Source organism: Haliotis rufescens, unplaced genomic scaffold (genome assembly GCF_023055435.1).
Source record: "Haliotis rufescens isolate VD_foot unplaced genomic scaffold, xgHalRufe1.0.p SCAF_96, whole genome shotgun sequence".
In the NCBI taxonomy this organism is placed as follows: Eukaryota; Metazoa; Mollusca; class Gastropoda; order Lepetellida; family Haliotidae; genus Haliotis; species Haliotis rufescens.
In genome coordinates, this window is record NW_025964390.1 from 641,653 (window position 1) to 665,568 (window position 23,916).

At 39.3% G+C, this 23,916-nt stretch overlaps 1 protein-coding gene across 1 annotated transcript in view; it reads left to right on the top strand.

Moving 5' to 3' along the window:
- Positions 1 to 23,916, top strand: part of LOC124149157 (sodium- and chloride-dependent transporter XTRP3-like) — an 82,647-nt gene that overhangs the window by 46,897 nt on the left and 11,834 nt on the right. The window contains exons 4-10 of the mRNA XM_046520546.2: positions 5,166 to 5,216; positions 18,805 to 18,937; positions 20,020 to 20,208; positions 21,037 to 21,143; positions 21,672 to 21,796; positions 22,289 to 22,401; positions 23,095 to 23,235. Coding sequence (XP_046376502.1) covers positions 5,166 to 5,216; positions 18,805 to 18,937; positions 20,020 to 20,208; positions 21,037 to 21,143; positions 21,672 to 21,796; positions 22,289 to 22,401; positions 23,095 to 23,235 — 859 coding nt within the window. The remainder of the gene's footprint in view (positions 1 to 5,165; positions 5,217 to 18,804; positions 18,938 to 20,019; positions 20,209 to 21,036; positions 21,144 to 21,671; positions 21,797 to 22,288; positions 22,402 to 23,094; positions 23,236 to 23,916) is intronic.

Below are 23,916 nucleotides of genomic sequence, written 5' to 3' on the forward strand. Positions count from 1 at the left end.
TAGTCCTCTGGTAGGATTACTTTAGAAACCCAGGAAACCTCGCCAGCTGATGTAACAGACTTTGCATTCATCGGAGGAGACGTTTGGTGTTTCCACTGCTTTGGCTGTTGTTTATGCGTTGTCTGATGGTGGTGAATACAAGACTATCGTTACAAATCGATCAGCAAAATCAGCTGGATCCGCTTCGACTCCTTCGAAACGACGGAAATACTCAAAGGGATGATGAACCTGGAGCCTTACTGATCAGGAATCAGAAACCTTGGAACCCAGCGTCCCGAACCTTTCTCATGCCTCAATGAGAGATGCCTACTGTATTGGCTATGTGACGTGTGGTGAGTTGTCGACCAGTTTAACGTCTTCCTGATCCTGGATCAACTTCGGGGCTCTCACTTCCCCTCATGAAGTCCGCTTCGCACTCCTTAACGGTGGCAGAGAAAGGACCATCATCCCCTAAAGTTGCCACCATGTCCACATGAATTGTAGTTGACGTTAGCCCTTCGTTTGGAGATTTTTTATGACCTCGCGGCAGCTAGTTTTGTCCATTGTCATCTACAGAGAATACTTGGTCATTATGCTGCCGGCAGAAATATTCGTCCCAGGTATCACAGATTCAACCAATGATAAATCGTGTCCAAACTCCAACAGACTAATTCATCTGTCCGAGTCGTGATACTCTTAAATAATGTATACAGTCCCTGATGCAGTGTCATCTTACGAAAATATAGACCAGCCATTAGTGCTTTGTCTGAGAAACATCAGTTAACTATTCTCAGACCAAAATTAGCTGTTCAAGTGTGTCTGCCATTTAGATCGTTCTTTGTAAAGGAAAATGGAGGCCGCACGACACCTGCTTGTAGTGTATTCCCTATGTAGGAAACGCAAATAAACAGTTTGACATTTGAAGCTATGAATTACTCATAACCCTCAAAGGAGAACACAGAAACGTGTAAGAACGGTGAAATGTATAAGACCAATTTTGGTTTTAAACGAATGCACCACGAAGCGAACCTTAATTAAATTCAACGTGACACCTGTTGTTTCCTGATCTGGTTGTGTTTTTATTTCTTTGAATAATATTATTGTCTTTTCATTTGTTCGTTCGTTCGTTCGTTCGTTCGTTCGTTCGTTCAGTTTTAATTAACTGTAAGTAGTATTCCTGAATAATACGTGTACAAGAGTGGGTGAGCTGTACATTTTCTCCATAACTTTATCATGAAATATTTAATTATGCTTCCATTCACCATTGAACATCTGTCTTCTGTGAGTTCTTGAAAGGCTTAAAGACCTACAGCTTTCTTTTCAGACCGTATGAATGATCCTCACAAAGACCAATAGGATGAACAGAAAATATTTCTAAATAATCTATTTTTTGCTCAAACATGTCCTATGTATATCATTTACACTTTCGCTTGACACTGTACATGGTATCTGTTATATGGTTCAAGTTTCCTGTGGAAGAAGGGAAATAACATGTCTGGGAAACATGATGAATCGTTCGTGCGACATTGTTACCATTAATCATGGACAGGATCTTCAAATGCGATGTTGCCACAGTGTATGAAAGCAGCTGCAATGAGGGAGATTAATACCGTAGACCACCCACTGCATTTATGTTTAGATTAATCATATCTATGTATGGATTCATTATTCATTCCAGGCGATGATTGATGCTATAGAGACGAAAACTCTTGTTTTTTGTATGCCATTGGGCTGAAAGAGCTTTTGTTTATTTATGTAAACAATGTTTTTTATCTTTAATCGTTACCGTACAATGCGTGTGCCGTATGTTAACTAATACAACGTCAACATTTGCACCAAAGTAGTTCACTCTAATTTCACTGTTTTTTTTTATCATTATACTGAACAACAAAAGTTCCTGTTACATTGAATAGGATTTAATGCAAAGTTATGTTTTTTACCAAATCTTATACAATTTCGGTTTGCAAAAGATAAAAGACTCCTGTAAGTGTTCAAATGGTTTAATTTGTCATACTGACTTCAGAAAATGCGTGATTTCATATATAAAAAAAACATGAACATGCCAAAATGTCAATTTACAAATCAATAGCGTGTGTGTCCACCTCTTGTTGCGATGCAAGCAACACATATTCGTCTCATGGAATGGACCAGGCGTCGCACAAAGTCCTGTGGGATATCTGTCCACATCTGCTGGAGCATGTTCCGCAGTTCCTGGAGTGTCTGTGGAACACGTGGTTGACGTCGAAGGCGCCGATACATCTCATCCCACATGTGCTCGATTGGTGAGAGATCAGGAAAGCGAACCGGCCAGGGGATGACATTCACTTTGTTTTGTTGAAGAAAATCCTGAACAAGTCGAGCAATATGAGGCCGGGCGTTGTCATGTTGAAAGTAATGCCTGGGCCATGACGACGCAAAAACGGTAGAACAACAGGGCCGATGATCTTGTCGCGGTAGCGCTGTCCATTGAGATTTCCCTCTACCACTATCAAACGGGTCCTCTGTCTTGCTGTAATCCCACCCAATACCATAACGCTGCCGACCCCGAACCGATCTACTTCCAAGACACAATGATTGACGTAACGTTCACCTCGACGTCGGTACACTCGAATCCGGTTATCGCTGTGGCTGAGGTGAAAATGAGACTCGTCAGTGAATAGAACTTGTCCCCACTGCTGTCTGCACCACTGAAGACGTACTTGACGGTGGTTTCCTGTCAAAATGGGCCGTCTGGCGGGTCTTCTGGCGACAATCCCTGCACATCTGAGGCGACGACGTACGGTTTGTGAAGATATTCGTCGAAGGCCAGGGATGCTTCTTGCAGTCACAGTTGCTGGCTGGAATAAATTTCGTAGGTGTGTTGTTCGAATTCATTTGTCTTGTCGATTATGGGTAACGCGTGGCCTGCCACTCCGAGGATGGTCTCTGACTGCATTTGCCTGTTGCCAACGTTGCCATAACACCAAATGGTGTTTCTGTTGACGTTAAATTGTCTTGCAACATCACGTTGACTCGATCCTGCTTCAAGCATACCAATGGCTCGCAGACGCTCGTTTTCGGACAGGCGTGGCATTTCGTAATGTTGAATAATTGCGCAATTTTGTTGTTTTTCTAAGTGGTTGTTGTCAGCACGATGCTAAACAATGCATATGGAATCCCGTTAACGCACATGTTTTTCTTTGGAAATGAAATGCATGGAGCTTGCATAAAAGTCAACATTTACATGGAATGCGTGCTTTTCTGTAGCAGTGGCGTTTTTGTGACTTGATTCCATACATGTACTATAATATTGAAAACCAAACTTTACTTGTTTGAAAAATACACTAAAATATTGGTGTCACAGGAACTTTTGTTGTTGAGTATATTTAGAATTAGCAATTATACAGGAATATACAGAAACCCTTTCCGAATAATTACTAAACAGAGAGATGGGTTTCTCTCTCTTTGTTTTACCCATTTCGCTCGAAAGCCCGGGTTCGATTCCCGACATGGATACAAAGTGTCAAGTGATATTGCTTTGCTGGAATAATGCGGGGGAATAAAACGGCGTAAAAACTCTACTCATTCACTCATTGTCAGACATTTATTACATTTTGTCCTATTAAAATGCAGTCTTCTCCAGTTAAGGTTTCCCTGTACAGGTAATTCTTGTCATATTTATAGCGTTTATCAGTTCATTGTTCTACTGCGTGGATCACGGTGAAGAATTTTCAAATGCCAGAGTTTAACGCATCACATTTCTAGGATATTTCAGAACATCAATGTCTTTAGTAATGAGGGGAAAACGGAAAAAACGTTTAAATGATTAGATATCTTCCTCTGAGCTTCTTTCTAAAGGACAACTAATCTTTTTGTACTAATGTACCAGAATGACAACGACCTTCAACATAAAAGCGATAATCATTAGTAATCTAATGAATTGGCTGCTATAAGTATAGTCCCTTCAACGATTCCGAACTGTATAAGAATGTGATTGTGAATCACTATCAGCTAGTGATGATACCAGGTGTTCGCATAATAGTGATCATGGCATTGCATCGGATAGATAGATAGATAGATAGATAGATAGATAGATAGAAAACTTTGCTAAAGCCTTGATTGCTGTAACCGTGATCAAACAGGTTTTGAGCAAGCTTCGTATGACGCTCTTTAAAATCATCGAAAAAGGGGCATGTTCGATTGTATCGATAGTTGTGAAATGTAGGCATGAAGACCTTTTTGCCAGAACAAGTATGTTTTCATTGTGAGGTATCGAATGGAGTTAGATACCTGATTTTAATTTCATAATGACCAATCGGAATCAAACATTGTTAAGTGTCATGGTAGAATATAATATAATGTTGGTTGAAATATTGTTCAATAAGACATGTACATCGTTATACAATTGCCAGTGTTTCTTACAAATCGGAAGACGGTGGTAATGAGTTTGCTGTTAGGTGATTAGCTGTTTCTGCAAACATCCTGCAGTCCTTAATTTCCGTCATTGTATGCAGAAACAATGAAAGCCTGTCTTAAAAACCACCGTGATCTATTTGACGTTAGTATTACTGGGAACTACATGCAATATCTACCTGAACCATTTTAATATGTGTCAGTGCATTATTTCTTGACTATTTTGAATTTATACATATATGTACGCTTATGGATGACAATAAAAATATTTTATGGTTAAACAATAAATGTATTTGTATATTTGAATATTTTATGGTTAAACAATAAATGTATTTGTATATACATGTTCCAGACACCAGATTCCTTATCCACCTAAACCGTTAATCATTTTGTTTTGTTTATACAAGTAAGGTGCTTTCGTTAACATCTAACTGTTAGAATCATTCATGGCTGAACAACAGGTTTATTTCATCAAGTCTTTGACAGGCATTTAGAAGTGATTCACATAAGGAAGAGAATATATGGATGTCAACTTCTTTATCATTTATTATAATAAAGAAGTTGACATCCATATATTCGCTTCCTTAGGTTTATTTCATGTCATTGATATTTGATGGCAGTCCACCTGAACCATTTTAGCGCATTTGGTTTTCGTTTTTGCTGACTGACTCTCGGTACCATTTAAAGTTTAACAACAGACATACTTCGTGCATACATCATTTGCAATTATCGTTAAGGAATCAGTCCTTGTTTACTATACTAACACTGATCCTTCACTTATTACTTTGTTTCAGAGACCCCAAGACCATCTACGTCCTTGACACTCATGAAGATCATTACTTTGAGTAAGTATATCGTCCTTTCTGTGGGCATGTGACAATTATGTTGAGTCACCTCATCTTAAAAAGAGTTGCAAAAGCGAACATATTCCTTAGACGTCGCTCTTCACTTCAAAATGAACATGTTATTCTTAGATTTTTTTTAAATACGTAAACTCAACTGTCTGGTCTATCACTGGATTGTCTGGTCAGGCAACAAACTCATATTTTTTATACAAATTGGATGAGTAGAGGGTGCTACCATTAGAACATGCTCACCCTTTGGTGTCATCAATCATTTACCGCTATTTATCTTTTTCGCTCAAAATTTCGGCTTAGTGTTCTCTGGCGTTGATGTTATATGTTTATTATATTTGACTAGGGTTATATCTTTTGTAGTATAATATGTCCAATAATACTGAAATAAGAACTAATGCACGAATCTTACATAGTGTGTGTATTTGCGCACTCAGCAATATACCAGCTGTATGACAGCTTCTTGTAAATAATCGACTCTGGACCAGACAATCCAATCGCTGATACTATGACATTCATTCACGCCATCATGGTACATCTGACACAGCATCAACCAAGTCACCAAGCCTGACCTCCGATCCTGTTAGTCGCTTCTTGCGACCAGCATGTATTGATGTGACCATGTCTACCCCTTACTGTATGCACAGGGTCTTAACATACGAGTCATGTGGGGTAAACGAGGTTTAACAGTTATCGGTCATATCACGGCCTGTCAGATTAATATGCGAGAAGGGATCACAGTAACGAGATTTGATTCTTGTGAGTCTTCAATCCCTAAATTGCAAAAGTTATAAAGACTTCCCCCTGATAACCCTTGAGAATGTCTCCCCATGACGAAAAAATGGACGTTGCTTTCGCGGACACCCGGTGTCACCTTAGATTTACAGTGATCCAATCAGATAATGTTCATCGCTGTTTTGCCTTTTTCGCCCTTGGAATCTGTTTCGGCAGATATTCGAAGCTGATTAGTCTCCGGAGGTGACATTTTGAGTTCCCAATGAACTCCAATCTCTACCCCGATTCGATTTCTCTCTTTGCGTTAAGATCTGTGAAGTTTGACCGCTCAATCTAATGAAAGATTGTGTGGTTTCTTGAACCAATCAGCTGTCAGCTTTTTATCTGAGACGAGTTGGCTTCATTTTATTACCATATTGATTCGGAAATTCCAGTTTGTACAAACGAAAATCCCCATAGAACACAACTATTCTTTCTATGGTACTACCTTGTCGGTGTTGATGCCTTGGCACTCAGACAGGATGTATGAAAAATCTACAATAACGTGCGCTGTGATTGTCGCAAATGGCGACCATGCTTGTCGTAAGAGGCGGCTAACGGGATCAGGTGGTCATGCTCGCTGACTTGGTCGATGCATGTCATCGATCCCAATTGCATGGATCGATGCTCATGAAATCAATCACTGGATTGTCTGGTCCAGATTCGATTATTTACAGAACGCCGTCATATAGCTGGAATGTTGCTGAGTGCGGCGTTAAGCACAAAAAAAAACAAAACTTTTTACTTTGGGAATTTGTCGATACAGAAATCAGATATGCTTGTTGAATGCTTTGCTCACGCGTACCGAGAATTTAAAAGCCCCGACGCTGATTGGCTGAATACAAAGTTCACCTGATGTGTGTCAGGTCTTCACCCATAGAGGTAATGTATCGTAGTAAAAGATCTGATTTCAATGAGGTTCATTCTGTGATTAATGGCTGTTGTTCTGGTTGTACAGCCTGCCAAGAGATAGAGAATAAACCAACACAAAATATTATTATAAACCAAAGTATCACTCCTACAAACGTCACATAGCCAAAGAATAATAGTCGTGTCACTGATTTATTTATATGTAAGACTCAAATGATAGGTACAACTCCGTCTTTGGTACGAATTCAAAAGACATACCCTTTAAAGTCACATATGTTTTAGAAAATAGCACTTCATCACGCCAATGCCCTAAATAAATCTCTTACAGTCATCAGATATGGCGTGCCACGGATATTACCACATATATATACATATAGCCCAAATTGCACTGTCATATATTTTATGACCTTGACACAGCAATTACCTACAACTCCATCCAAACACCTACTCAGACATGAGCAAGATGCACCTTTCCGGGGCTATAAACAGTGTTCTTGGAGACGTCATAGGTATATGGAGACATCAGGTATAAGAGGCCATAATCTAATATGAGATGGTACTGGATTTGAAGTATTCTTATTGATTGACTGTAATGGAATTGCCCGTCTGAACAATGTTATTCCATAAAGGCGTTTTGACCATTTGGAGTCTTGCCATTGAGTTGTCCCCCGGGAATAAAGAAGTGACAATTCTCGTCTCATTTATGGCAAATTGTTTTTGTGAGCAATGACGAGAGACGATTAAAACAAAACGTTTGTAGTAGCTGTCGCTCTATTCTGATCAATACAATATTCTAAAAACTGAATCAGATTTGTGTACATGTGCAATGATAATGGAATCTATCGGATTTCATTAATGGAATATTCTTCTTCATCACGCATGATGGAACTCTATTGGTTTGTATTTTGTGTGAAGGTTTGATTTTTAAATGAATGCTGATGTATATTCGCCAGAAAATGCACACAAGAATCTCCCAGGTGACCATTTTCCACTTCTATCAATTTCAACATTGCCATGAAAGCATTCTGTCGTCTCTCACAAGACCCAGAGATAGATAAGAATTAGAAGTAGTCTGGGCAGAGACTATTTTGTTCTTGGGACAAATCTGACGACCTGTCTGGCTTCAAGCAGGGATCTACTTTTACTTACATCACAAATCCATTATGCTGGCATTTAATCTTGAATAGACAGACAGTGCCTTATTAGGAAACCAAATGTCAGGAACTGTCTCCATGTACAAGTCTTAGTGATTGATGCCCCTTCTAGAACGACATAACAAGTTCGTGATCAATACGAACCATTAGGAACTCACCTTGGATTAATACCTACAAACACTATATCAAATAAGTGTTTTGATGGTCGAGTGGTTGGCTGTAGTGGTGTGAAATATTCACTAAATGTTTAATTTAAACTGTCCTTTGTTCCTGCATGCATTTCATAAATTATTTTGGGGTTTCTCTCAAATAAAAAATTTCATCGTGAAGGCACTTTAAGGTATGCTGTTTTAGCGATATTTGTTTGGCTGGTCAATACTTTTTTGTTTCTTCGGTAAAAACTCAAATTTTCATAATAATCCACACTGATATATAAATTGTCTGGAATTTAACGGAATGGTTATGGTACTGTGGTTGCCGGAAAGTTCTGCCTTTTGAGAGTGCAGTAAACTACGGTTATAACGACCTCAAAGGGATTACTTATTTAAGTTCGTTATATCTTCAGTTCGTTATAAGTGTGTTCGTTTTAAATGTAGTTTACTGTAATATGTGAAAAACATTTCTGGTAGTATGGTCATTTTGAAATAGGCTTCTTGTGAGAGACATATAAGGTCATCACGTGTTTGTGTAGTGTACATTGTGAAAACGGATATAACATTTTTTGTCATTTTTCTTTAAGAGGCTGTGATTTAAAATCAGTCTTTAATTTGTCTTGGCTGTCTTGTAGAGAGACACGTCATTAGTTGAAAATGGTGCAGTGAATATTTAATATGTATTTTCATCATCATCACTTTTCCGAGGTCAGGTGGTTCATGTATAATTTACAGAAACACGTTTATAGTTTAATAGTAGTCGGTCGTTTTTGGCGAAAGAAACAGAAACATTTATTTCAGATAACACCAGCAGGACATCATGCTGGACACAGAAATCTCCGAAATCGCTACGTTTCGGCATTACAAACTACATGACGCCAAAGCATATACAATTGTATTTTATGCCCTGCTCATTAAGAGATTTTCATGAAAACAATGATGCATTGGAGACACATTTTTCCAAACAAACACTTTTTACTTTTTCCTATAAATGGATGAGAGTTGTTCTAGATGTACAATCAACCACTTGTCAACCTTAAATAATATAACCGTTTATCCATGGGAGATAATGTGTAATAAAGATACGTTTTAAGACCACCAGAATGTTATTGTCATGGCAACTTGTTTTATCTCAGGACATTAATGACATTATTTACTACTTCATGTAAAATAATTGATGCCCACGTCATAGGTGATGGTTTAAACCCACATTTAGGTTGTTTTTTTAGGAAACTCTGCTCAGCAAATCCGTGACACATGTCATTTCAGAGAGAAACTATTTTTATAGAAGAGATTTAAAAGCATTCTGGGCACTGTAATTATTGAATGTTTCCTGTTTAAGGACAAAAACTCTGACAAACTACTCACTGTACGCATCGTCAAATGAATCGTTAGTAATTCAACGTGAACAATACTTCTCTAACACCGATCATACGAAAGAAATATAAAATCGTTTCCATCAATGCACATGTATTGCATCGACTTAATTTGCATGTGTGTGTGTGTGTGTGTGTGTGTGTGTGTGTGTGTGTGTGTGTGTGTGTGTGTGTGTGTGTGTGTGTGTGTGTGTGTGTGTGTGGTGTATGTGTGTGGTGTGTGGTGTCTGTTTGGTGTGTCTGTGTGTGTGTCTGTGTGTGTGTGGGGAAGGATACGCGCACCTTTTCACGAACAGTATCATCACTATTAGGTAATGGTTAATTAACTTTACTGAACAACAAAAGTTCCTGTGACATTGAATAGGATTTAATGCAAAGTTATGTTTTTACCAAATCTGAAACAATTTCGGTTTGCAACAGATGAAAGACTCCTGTTAGTGTTCAAATGGTTTAGTTTGTCATACTGACTTCAGAAAATGCGTGATTTCATAAAAAAACAAAACATGAACGTGCCAAAATGTCAATTACAAATCAACAGCGTGTGCGTCCACCTCTTGTTGCGATGCAAGCAACACATCTTCGTCTCATGGAATGGACCAGGCGTCGCACGAAGTCCTGTGGGATATCTGTCCATATCTGCTGGAGCATGTTTCGAAGTTACTGGAACACTTGGTTGACGTCGAAGGCGCCGATCCATCTCATCCCACATGTGCTCGATATATTGCTGAGAGATCAGGGGAGCGAGCCGGCCAGGGGATGACATTCACTTTGTTTTGTTGAAGAGAGTCCTGAACAAGTCGAGCAATATGAGGCCGGGCGTTGTCATGTTGAAAGTAATGCCTGGGCCATGACGACGCAAAAACGGTAGAACAACAGGGCCGATGATTTCGTCGCGGTAGCGTTGTCCATTGAGATTTCCCTCTACCACTATCAAACGGGTCCTCTGTCTTGCTGTAATCCCACCGGATACTATAACGCTGCCGCCCCCGAACCGATCTTTTTCCATGACACAATGATTGACGTAACGTTCACCTCGACGTCGGTACACTCGAATCCGTTCATCGCTGTGGCTGAGGTGAAAACGAGACTCGTCAGTGAATAGAACTTGTCCCCACTGCATAGCCGTCCAGCGTAGACGCTGTCTGCACCACTGTAGACGTGCTTGGCGGTGGTTTCCTGTCAAAATGGGGGTCCTCTGGCGACAACCCCTGCACATCTGAGGCGACGACGTACGGTTTGTGAAGATATTCGTCGAAGGTCAGGGATGCTTCTTGCAGTCACAGTTGCTGGCTGGAATCGAATTCGTAGGTGTGTTGTTCGAATCCAGTTGTCTCGTCGATTATTGGTTACGCATGGCCTGTCACTCCGAGGATGGTCTCTGACTGCATTCGTCTGTTGTCAACGTATCAACGTATCAACGCATACCAATGGCTCGCAGACGCTCATTTTCGGACAGGCGTGGCATTTCGTAATGTTGAATAATTACGCAATTTTGTTGTTTTTCTGAGTGGTGGTTGTCAGCACGATGCTAAACAATGCATATCGAATCCCGTTAACGCACATGTTTTTATACCCATTCTTGGGTAGTGAAATGCATGGGGCTTGCATAAAAGTCAACTTTTGCATGGAACGCATGCTTTTCTGTAGCAGTTGCGTTTTTTGTGACTTGATTCCATACATGTACTACAATATTGAAAACCAAACTTAACTTGTTTGAAAAATACGCTAAAATATTGGTGTCACAGGAACTTTTGTCGAAATCGTACAATGGACTCTGCTTCTTAGCCAATGAAAATGTTAAGGGAATTAGTCCTATTTTTAAATATATAACTACAGCTGTATCACGTACTCATGATTGTTAGGTAATTCGTTGTTTTATTTCCTTGTTGATCACGGTTAGATACTAGTAATATCCGTTTAGCCTGAATCTAATCGGTTAATGCATCAAGTGTATATGAACAAAGAAATTGGAGGTGATAATTGTTTGAAGAAGTGTTTTGCTATGATCCCCAAAGGCATATACCCGGTTAGAAGTATAAATAACTTACACCTTGTGCTGAAGGTATGCTACATAAGTTGACTGTAAATTTGTTTCTACCAGTGAGCAACGGTTATTTTGAACATAGTAATAATTACAATCATAACCCTAAAAAATCAAATTCATCTGCATGTTCTACGGACGCAATGTCCAATAAGACTTAAACAGAAAAAAATGGTAAAGACTGATGTTTATGATTTAGCACGTATTTCAAGCTATTTTGCAAAAGACGAAGATTTCGCCATGTTATTACTTTGGGTGTCTATAATAATCCCTCCTAGGACGATTCGACGGAGAATCAATATCAGGCAATAACCGATCTATTGCATCGCAACACAGCCTGACCCAGTCCGTGTTACATCTATATCTATATGCAACTTCAATCCAATTTCAGTGCCAGAAGCAAAGCAATTTACTTTACTTTGCTTTAGTAGACCATGTAGGAATTTTCCTCAAACTCGCAGACTGAAAAGGATCTTTATTTCAGAAACTGATATTAGACTGTCAGTTTCGTGAGATTCTCATTTGATCGATTTCACTTGGCCCAAGTTGTGGATTCAAAGTTGCGTGATATGAACTACGTCAATCACCTGCAGTCGACGCAGTACATGGGCATTATCATAAAGAACCATCCAGACAATTACAAGTTTTATTTTGCTCGGAAATATAACGCTTTGGTTGGTTTCCAAGAAATAATTGGATTGGCTTCTCCAACATTTGAGATTTGAAGATGTTTTGCCCAAAATGTAACGGTTTTGTAACTTGATATTATATCGTTTGTGTAAATGATGTTTGCTCAGAGCAAACAGGATATCCAGAAATAACCTTATTGTAATGGGTATTTTCTGCCTTTCTGGTCGTGTGTTTTTCCGGAGGCAAGTTTCAAAATGTCAATCAAATGATTTAGAGAACCGGTCCAGTAGCTGACTTCATTTCCCAATTAATATCATGCGTAATTCATGACTATCATCTTGCCTTTCGATTTTTAGAACTAAACAAAGAAACTCAGTGCATTGTTGCCTCCAAACACTAGACATGCTGGGTGAAGACCTAAAAACAAGCACTGTTTTTTCTGCAATTGCTGTAAACGCACTTACAACAAGCTACATCAACCAATAATCACGAAGCAATGGATGTTTGAAACGCTTATGGGTTTAGTTAGGGTACAGAGGTTCTGTAAACTTCCTTTTCGAAGACAGATGCAACAGATTGATAATGGGGTTGTATTAAAGACCATGTACTTAAGGAGGATGTAGTCATGGTTATGTTTGTAAATAAAGGCGACAAAACCCTTTCCATATTCATAAGAAATCTGTCAAAAACAGAGTCGATTCTACGATTCCGACTATATCATGAGCATTTGTTTACGAATCACTATCAAATAGTGATGATACCAGGTGTTCGCGAAAAGTTGAGCGTTTCCTACCGACCCGAGGCACCCACCACAAACACATGCAAAGGCAAGCCAATTGTTCATCTGAAGTAAGAAAAGCGACTAAAGCATTTCCATTAACATAAGAAATATCTGCGTAAAAACGGAGTCCCCTGTACGACTCGTGCCTTTCATTACTCACGATCAAATAGTTATGGGGCCAGGGGTTCGCGAAAAGGTGAGTGTGTCCTGCCCAACGGTGGAGCCTGGATATCTGTGTGCTATGTATGTAAGTGTAACGTACGCTCATAACTTATATGTTTGGCCAACTTTGATCAATTCTTCACTGATAAAATGTGCTACCAACCAAAGTGACCGAATTCATCTTTGGAAAGACCCGGGATTGAGACAAATTAAATTGCGACCACCGCTTCAAGACATAGAACAAGTGATTTCTTTTTTATATCCGTAATGTGAGATAATATGTACTACTTTATTAAACAAAATCATTTTCAAATGACAATACAGTCGAACCTCGTTGTGTAGAACTTGGATATGTCGAATTCCCGGTTGTCTCGAACTTATTTCGGAGTCCCAAGTATCCAAATTGAGCATAACACCCCCCTGACGTTTCGAACCATGGATAACTCGGACTCATTTCCACGTCCCCACGAGTTCGACACGACCAGGTTCGACTGTATGGATTCATCGTTGTTTATTGCGTTGTAGAGTTTCCATGTATTGCTAGGCATGAGACATAATTTAAAATATAACGTTATAGGAAGTTGCTTACAGAGACTGAATAATCTCTTTCGTTGACGTTTACATGTACAAAGAAACTTAATTTAAGGAATGGACAGCTTCAAGCACTTTTTTACTCCTTTTCAAAAGAATGTCAGATTTCAAGTCTGATTTCGAGCGTATGAATACATGACCTCATCTGCTGCTCATAGTGTCCGACCAATCAGGATTATGCCCTGTGACATTCAAGTTGCAATGTTCGATAATGTTAATTTCCTTGTAGGCATTTCGAAATGGAAGTTGATGACCCATCACTATCCAAGTCATTTTTGTACACGCATGACCAGTCATGTAAATTTCAATGAAATGTGTTTCCTGGTGAAATGGACATGAATCAATATCTTCCAAAGAGATTCAATCTCATGTAAATTTCGACATAGAGATGAAAGGGACACTTGAAATCATGTGTATAAAGCTTGATGCGCTGTGATATCATTTGATTCTCAGCACTATTCATTATATGCCAACCGATTTTAATGGTCATCATGACATTTCAGTTGGATCATGCTCCATGATTTAAGAACAAGAATATAACTGTTACTCATTTTCCGCATTATTTAACTCAATTTTACTTTCGGTAGTGATTTTAATCCATTTTCATTTGGTCTTTGAAGGAAGCTAGTGGATGAAATAATTGATAGTGTCAGTTTATGGTGTGTCATTTTCAATGATCGTACTCATCTTTGGTAAGAAGTGAACTTCTCCTTCTACACATCAAACGTGGGGGAAAAGCCTCAGCGATGTACATAAGTAACGATGGTTTCACAATCATGGTTGTAGACACTGCAAACACGAATCAGTCCTGAAAATGAATACGCTTACATACATCACCATATCAACGGATGTGAAAGATCGCCGGATTACAAGTCGCCTTCATCTCTTTTCTGATTTCATTCGTTCTCCATGACAAGTGAACAATTACTCTTATAAAGAATATAGAACACATTATCGAACCACAAAATAGCTGAACGTACTGCAGTTAGCATGTCTTAATTATGAAGGGAAAAACGTTATGATGGATTTTTGTAAAATAAAGAATCCAGTTTACAATCTTAGATATTCTCGTCATGGAATTGGTAGGAATTGGTTCTGTGGTTACAAGGAATCAATGCTCAGGCTACAAGAGGAATTGGCGTCACACTGTGGTTACTACATCTACTTTGAGTCTTGCGTTGAGTCTCGTGTACCAGGATAAGGTTACACTGTCTTGAGTTTCTTTCAAGCAATTTGTCTCCGATGTTGTTGATTAGGTTCGTCTTTGATCTGCCAGCCGATCAAGATAGAAGGGACTTGCGGCATGACTGGTTCCACGCTTATTAGTTGAGAAAAAACAATTGTATCTTTTCTACCACATATATAATTCTTGTTTTAAACAATTATCCTCTTCCTTAAAAATGTTGCAACATTACATGTAAATTCAACATACTGACCATAAGAAAAATATGTTTTAACTCAGTCGAAATTGCGAGGCAAAAGAGACGTCAGTACCCCATACTTGTAATAGGAGGTTGCTGATGGAGACGGGGGATTACTGGGAACAACCTGCGGAGTGTGCTAAGACAGCACTGGTCGTTGCTCATTACATTAACCACTGGTTTGTCTGTCCAAGATTCCATCATTCACAGGCCGCCATAGCTGAAATATTGCTGGTTGTGGCATAAAACAATATTCACTCACACATTTTGTTTTCATTAGTTTTCCATAAGAAAGTTTTTATACCACCTCGTACCCTGCAGGGATAGCCTTCTTTAACTAATGTAATATTAAACGGTCAGTACTTAAAGGGCGATCGTAATGGTCGACAAAGACTTAGTTCATTTACAATATTCCAACACTTTATCCATAATTTACAACAATGACAAGTAGGTTAAAGTTGCAATATGCCGCAGGAAAACAGTCACCACTTAGCTGAAAACAAACATCATGCTTTAACGGTACGTTAATACTCTATAACTCTCTGAAATGACTGTCATTTGGGCACGTCAGTAACCTGTGATCATAAGTTCGAATCCCTTTAATCCCCGATTAAGTTTCTAGGTTTTTCAGCACAATACCTGTGAGTGAGTGAGTGAGTTGGGTTTAACGCCGCCTTTAACATAATTCCAGTTATATCACGGCGTGTCAGCCAAATTATGGGAGGAAAGCCCGAAGTGATGCAGGTCTAAGACGTTTACCACTTCGGTGAAACCCACGAGCATGGGTATGGTGCTGACAAACCTAGAAACATAATTGGGGCGAACCGGGATTCGAACCCACAATCATAGGTTTCTGGCGTGCCCAAGGGACGCAACTCTGCACAGCGAATCGCGGCGCCTTAGACGACTGGGCCACCCGTGCCCCCCACAATACCTGTGCCCCCTGGTTTCACCAAAGTTGTAGACATCTGAGATCTGCATCACTTCGGGCTTTCCTCTCACATCAAGGTGACACGCCGTGATTTAACAGGAAAGCTGTTCAGAGAGGCGTTAAACCCAAAGTAGCCACTCACTCACTCTGAAATGACTATGAAAATCTGCACGAGGAACAAGATTTTTACGTATCTTGTTGACAAGTTTAAAATGAGGTTTGTTTTAATTTAAACAAAATATCGACAGGCCAGGAGTTCACGTTTTACATGCGGCTGTAATGCTGACGTGCTATGACGTCACTACATGGAAAAAGTGGCCATTATAATATGAAGAAAGTCAATGCCAGATTGCCGTAAATGAAAGAAATGCGTACAACAACCTGATGATATCCGAACACGCTTATATTAAAAGCATCTGTCTTATGTTTCTTCAAACATCTGTCGTTACCAAAATGTAAGACTTTGCAAGTACGAAGAGACTTCGAAATTCATTTCCAAATCTTTGTATGTGTTTGTGTCACTTTAATAAAGTATTAAATTAACCAAAGTGCGGAGAGAAGGATTCTAAAGATGTTTTTTAACTTTTTTTAATATCTTATTCAAATTAAGGTAAAAGATAAGGTAATAAACCACATAAGTGTTGAGAAACCTGAAACACCCAGGAAAGTTTTTGCTTCATCCGAAGTGATGAAAAGAAAATTACTTCCTCCAAGACTTTTGGCGCCTTGGTATTGCAGTGGATTGTTTCCGTGGAGCTATGTGTCCTATCTGTTGAGGGCAATTGTGCTATCAATCTTCGGAGACTGGTCTTCTCGATTAGTCGAGCTGCCAAATTGTAAATTTACTCCTTAAGGCCTCAGGGTAAAACAGATGAGTTTTAGTGACACAATCAATTGATATTCCCTAATGTTAAAGGTCTTTCGTTTATGTGATAGATTTGGACCGTGCTCTTGAATATATCACCATAGAATTACGGTCGTGTGTCAAATAGGGATGCGGTTTTGGAATGATAAAACCGCTTGACCGAGGATGAGGCAATTACTGATAAAGTGTTCCTTACATCAGTCTTGACTAGTTTCTGGTTTATATCATACCAAAGGAATTGAAAAGGAACGTGCTCCTCTGATGTGGATGCTGGACGCAGTAGTCAAAAGCTTTGTCTGGACCATGATGGGTGGGTGTGGAGGTGGGGGTGGAGGTAGGGGTAGGGGATGGTTGTGGGTGTGTGGGAGTTTGTATGGATACCAGCTACGTCTGCAAAGCCAGATATTTGTTTTTATTAAAGCCAGAGAACTTCTTTTCTTTTTTAATAAACAGCTTGCAACAATGCATTTTTTGTGGCTGACAATTTCTTTATTTTTTAGCAGTCAGAAACAAATATATTCGGGGACATCAATCGAATGGCAGCATCGATAAGTCACAGACCCTATGATTAATGTTAGTGCACTCACGAGAGTCCACCAATTTGTCACTGTCGAATATATTGACACGGACCTGTCGCCGTTCTTGAATCCAGAACAGAGTTGGGAGCTGGCAGACATTCGGGGTTACGTATCCAATAAGCACTTGGCAAGGAGATAAGACGCAAGTCAGGTCGGAAAAGGCCTCGAATCATCACCCTCTTTCCAGCCTGTGTAGGTACAGTTGAAACTGTACCGTCAAGACACGTCTCGAACGATCAATCCTGCCATGTAAACAACTAGGGTGGACAACTCTAAATTCCACTCGCTGTCGCCGACCGCTTTTCAAACCTGGCCAGGGCCTCGTTCCACAAAGCGATCTTAGTGCTACGACTGTCGTAAGCCAGTGTTAAAGTATGGGAGTTACGATCACCTTAGCGCTACGACTATCGTAAGCCAGTGTTAAAGTATGGGAGTTACGATCACCTTAGCGCTACGACTATCGTAAGCCAGTGTTTAAGTATGGGAGTTACAATCACCTTAGCGCTACGACTATCGTAAGCCAGTGTTAAAGTATGGGAGTTGCGATCACCTTAGCGCTAAGATTGCTTTGTGGAACGGGGCCCGGGACAGCACTTGGTATTTTTTACTGGTAGCCGAATCATTTGCTGCGGTTTCTTCAGCCATATTAATAGTACTTATACAGTACTAGTACTAGTTGCAGATTTTACCGTACAGTAGTAGTGTACGTACGCGTTATATGTTATTTGTCATGCTAAGTAATGCCGGATTTCGTTAACAGATCAGTTTTCAATTTTGAGGTATCCTTTATCAGTTTTACGAAGAAATGCCATCTAACTCAACGTTTCCCCTCATTCAACATTGTACCTGTGTTAGAAAAACAAAGGTTTGTTTCAAGACGTTATCCTATATAAAATATAACGTTAACGACAGGTAATAATCAGAATAGATAATCTAGCGGTACAGATTGCATTGGCGTAAGAGGCAAAATAGAGGTGAAAAATTGTATGAATGGATCACTGAAAATCAGTGATGACAACATGTGTTCGCGTCTACATCCACATGTAGGTTTTCACAATTCATCTCCTGGTGTCAGTAAACAGTTTATGCAGCGCTCGGAGTATATCGGGAGTTTCGGGCCCGTGGTCCATTGGGCGTAAAAGGCAAAATAGAGGTGAAATTTGTATGAATCGACCACTGAAAATCAATGACAACACCAGGTGTTCGCGTCTACATCCACATTTAGGTATTCACAATTCATCTCCTGGTTTCAGTAAACAGTTCCTGCAGCGTTCGGAGTATATCGGGAGTTTCGGGCCCGTGGTTTGGTACATCATGCTGTGTGTCCTGGCGACATGGATCCTCATCTTCCTCTTCGTCTTCAAGGGTACCAAGGGCATAGGAAAGGCAAGTGATGGATGGTTATCATGAAACACCAAATGAATCACATTTGCAGTTAACAGCGAGGTTTGCTTAAACCAGTCACATATTACGAGTGAATGAAACATGTCGATATCAGTTATCTTTGTCATAATGAATCAGTGTTGTGACTGCCATGATATATGTAAATAAAAGCGGAAACACCTTTTCCATATTCATAAGAAATCTCTGCTATATGTATGATACACAAGTGACTTTAATTTCATCTGATATTTAACTATTTTCCTGTTCTGAAAAATCATATTATGTATTACAATTTGCAAGATGTCGTGAAGATTTGACCAAAAAAAAAGTAACTGTGATCGTGTTCATTCAGTAATGTGAAAAATTATAACGATATTTTATATATGCTTTAAACATTTATTTGCCTAAGTGGGTACACAACACACAAATTGTCAAGATGTGCATGTTAATGCATCTTATTAGGGCTAAGGTTAAAATGAAAGTCAATCTCAAATTCTCTTTCCCGTCTAAGCTGCGGTACACCTTTGATGGGAAATGAAAGTAGCACAGCTGTTTTTGACTAATCTGTTTCTGAAATAAATACCAATATGATAAATAAGAACCTGATCTTTGGAGTTTGCAATCAATCACAGATAATGAGCGTATGACCTTTTCGAAAGGTTCATATTATCAAGAGAAATAGCAGCGTGCAACATGGTGTCAAGAATTATTAGTCATGTGTTAAAGATTTGTTTGTTCGTTTGTTGTTTAACGCCGCATTCAGCAATATTCCAGCTATATCACTGCGATCTGTAAAATAATTGAGTCTGGACCAGACAATCAAGTGATTGACTTCATGAGCATCGATCCACGCGATTGGGATATACGATGACATGCATGGTCCAAGTCAGCGAGCCTGAGAACCCGATCCCGTTAGACGCCTCTTACGACAAGCAGAGTCGCCTTTTACGGCAAGCATGGGTTGCTGAAGACCTATTCTACCTCGTATCTTCACGGGTCTCATGTATTAAAGAGAACGTATTTGACTCAGTATGGAACCTTCAGTAATTTGTCTAATCCTTGTTAACATGGATGTGTCTGAACAGATCCTGTATGTGCTAACACCCCTGACCATCATCTGTCTCCTCACCATCCTGGGGTATGCATACTCCACTGTCCCGAATGCCTGCAGCTCCCTCTATCAGATGTTTTCGGGATCCACTTCCAAGCACGAGTCGGTCACGAATAAACTGGAAGAGAATAACGTATTCTACACTCAGCTCGGAGACCCGAAGGTATAAATTACAATTGCATATCATATTATTTTCGTCATATAATATCAATCATGTCGAAATGTTATCTTTTACATGGAGTCCATGAGTCGCAAATGATAAACTATTAAATATTTATCCTCATCATCAAACCCATCTAAATGCATTCTTTCATATGGAGTCCATGTTACGCTGTGATAAACTGTTGAATATGTATTCCCGTATAACGATTAACGAATATTCGGAACCTTCTTAATAGGTTGTATAAGACTCCATGGGGAAAAGAAAATGCCATAGATGCCTGAAAACGTTTTCTTTCAGAGCATACATTATTCAGAATCATCTACATCCAACAAATTTTGTAAACCGCGGTAGAAGTAAAATAAAGAAATACACTTTGAATTACATGGCAGGGAGAAATAGTTTCTTGGCGGTATTCTAGTGGATCCCCGTGACAATAACATCCCTGTTAATTTTGAAGGAAAATATGGAGTATGACAATTTTAGAATAGTTAGTGCATGGATTCCATGGTCACTACAATGACGGCCATCAAGACAAAGTCCATTTTCATTTTATGCAAGAGGCATGGACCAGAACGTTATTCGATTATAAATTTCTTTGTTATATAATATTCATTATAAGCAACGAAATATATTTTTCAATGTAATATGAAAATAGGACTTGTTAATGCAGATATTCTAGGTTTCTATTCTATTCTATTTACAAAATGACCTTTTAGGTCAATTTCAGATACGCAAAGTATTTGAAAATAGGACATTTCCATGTCAATATATTCTAGTTTTGAAAATGAGCAAAGTATATGAAAGTGTGACATTCCTGTCCCTGTCCAGCTGTGGATCGATGCCCTGGATGTCCACCTGTTCAGCCTCGGCCTTTGGGCAGGGATCCTCCCAACTCTTGGAACCCACATCCACAACAAGAAGGTCATCATCAACGCGTAAGTGTGTGACTTTAACGTCCCTGTGATCACTTTTTCCACACTGGCCGTACCATGATGGAGATACCCCTTCATTCTGTCGCTGGTTCTATTGATTCTCCCGTGCTGCTTGTCCGGGCTGACTTGCTTCAAGGATCAAAAGCATGTTTTGCCTTTCAATAAAACTTTTTAGCCAAGCCTACATACTTTTTTCATGCTGTTCTGTTGGCAGTTACGTGAACCTTTTGCCAGACAGACTGGCTTCTTTCGAAAACATGATTTATCTTTCACCAGTTGCCGTTATTTTAGGATTTCAATCATAATATTCGTGTAAAAAGCATTTTATGTCAAATGTTTTTCAAAATGGATCTGCTAAGTATCGCCTGATTAGAGGCTGGCTTATATTTCTACTCCATTTTTACATACACACATCAAACAAACATTAAACACATTAACATCGAATAAGAAAGTCGTGTTTCGTTGTAATGTTGTAAATATGTGCAAAAAAATGTAGCATGGTTTTATATTATGTTTCAAACTCTACTACAGTGCCTGGGGTATCCTTCTGATCCTTTATTCCCTTATCCCACATCTGGTGTTCCTGGCGATAGCTCCTTACATCGATCCTTCTCAGAATCAAAGATGGTTCGCCAACGCTAAGGGCGTGAAACCAGGTAACGTTGAATTCGTAAATGACTGTTTGTCTTTTTTGAAAAATAGTAACCTGAGATATCCAGCGTTTGTTATGAGATTGTGAGTTTATATTTACCGTTCAATTACCGTAACACAACGGTACATTAAAATCTAATTTAACATAAATATAGAAATATCAGTGGAACCTTTGGAGTAAATGAGTTATTATCATGTCCACTGAACACGTCATTTGGTATTCACGAATTATTATTTTTAAAAAAACACGATGGGAGCTTTTTTAGTTGACCATATAAGAGTAACGTTTCATTTAATTGTATTTATGAATTATTTCGGTACTTTTAATGCATCCTGAATATGACAAAACTTGCTTTTGTAATGAGAAAATAATGTTTTTTGTAATAAATAAGCATTTTGAGTATATTTTGATATATCATGAATATGCAAAGCGATTGTCGTTGATGTTATGATACGTACTAAACTTGAAATGTTTCTCTCGTCGACTCTGTTTCTAGGCTTGTCGTTCATGTTTGTAACAATTCCTCTCACGTTCGACAAGTTCAGCCTGTCTCCCTTCATCGCTTCCCTAATCTACCTAACGTACTTCCTGCTCGGTCTTCACCACTTGGTAAGTCAATATGAACCCCCTGGGAATGTTAGCTTATCTGCTTGTTTTATGTATTACGTGAATAAATATAAATCCACAAATCCAAAAATCAATAAAGCCTCATCTGCAAAGACGCCATACTTGATAACCAAACCTTGGCAACTTTCTAAACAATCCTCGTTGATCATATTCTGCATTATATTTGAATACTCTTTGTTTGAACCTATTTTCAGTGTTGAACCCAATATCTACTTCGTCAACCATTTTGAAATATAGACGCGCTCTAGCTCAGTTTAGATCTGTTTCTCATAAACTACGAATGGAAACTGGCAGGTGGATTGGAGACGCAAGAAATTAAGGAATATGGGATATCTGTAGCTGCCATATATAGAAGATGGATTTAATATATTAATGCTATCGTTTAATGCAACCATCTTAAAACATTTATCAGTTTATATATATGAAGCTGTTTTAATGAGACACTCTGTATTTCTCGATGTGTGACCTGGGCCTATGGCGTTATATTACATCTGAATACACTACCACAAAATCACGAATATTGTAGACACCCAACGAAACTATTTATCTATCTAATACATGGACTTCGGTGTTTGTCGTTTCATCGTACCTAATGTTGGTAGAAGTTTTCTGGAAATATCAGTACAAACAGATGTCCGTGGAAACCTGGTTCCTTCATTGTGTACTCTACTGCAGGGTCTCCACACACTGATGATCTGGGAGAACCTGCTGCCCTGCGTCAACAAGAGGGTGATGATGTTCTTCAAGAGGCCGGACTTCCTACTTGCCTTGTTCTGCTTCATTTCCTTCATCCTTACTCTTCCATACACGTCACAGGTATGTCCTTACTCTTTCATTCACGTCACAAGTACGTCCTTACTCGTCCATACACGTCAAAGGTACGCCTTACTCTTCCATACACTTCACAGGTACGTCCTTACTCTTCAATACACGTCACAGGTATGTCCTTACTCTTCCAAACACGTCACAGGTATGTCCTTACTCTTCCATACACGTCACAGATATGGCCTTACTCTTCCATACACGTCACAGGTACGTCCTTACTCGTCCATACACGTCAAAGGTACGCCTTACTCTTCCATACACGTCACAGATATGGCCTTACTCTTCCATACACGTCACAGATATGGCTTCCTTTTTCATACACGTCACAGGTACGTCCTTACTCGTCCATACACGTCACAGGTATGTCGTTGCGCTTCCATACACGTCACAGGTACGTCCTTACTGTTCCATACACGTCACAGGTACGTCCTTACTCTTCCATACATGTCACAGATATGGCCTTACTCTTCCATACACGTCACAGATATGGCCTTACTTTTCCATACACGTCACAGGTACGTCCTTACTCTTCCATACATGTCACAGATATGGCCTTACTCTTCCATACACGTCACAGATATGGCCTTACTTTTCCATACACGTCACAGGTACGTCCTTACTCTTTCATTCACGTCACAGGTACGTCCTTACTCTTTCATTCACGTCACAAGT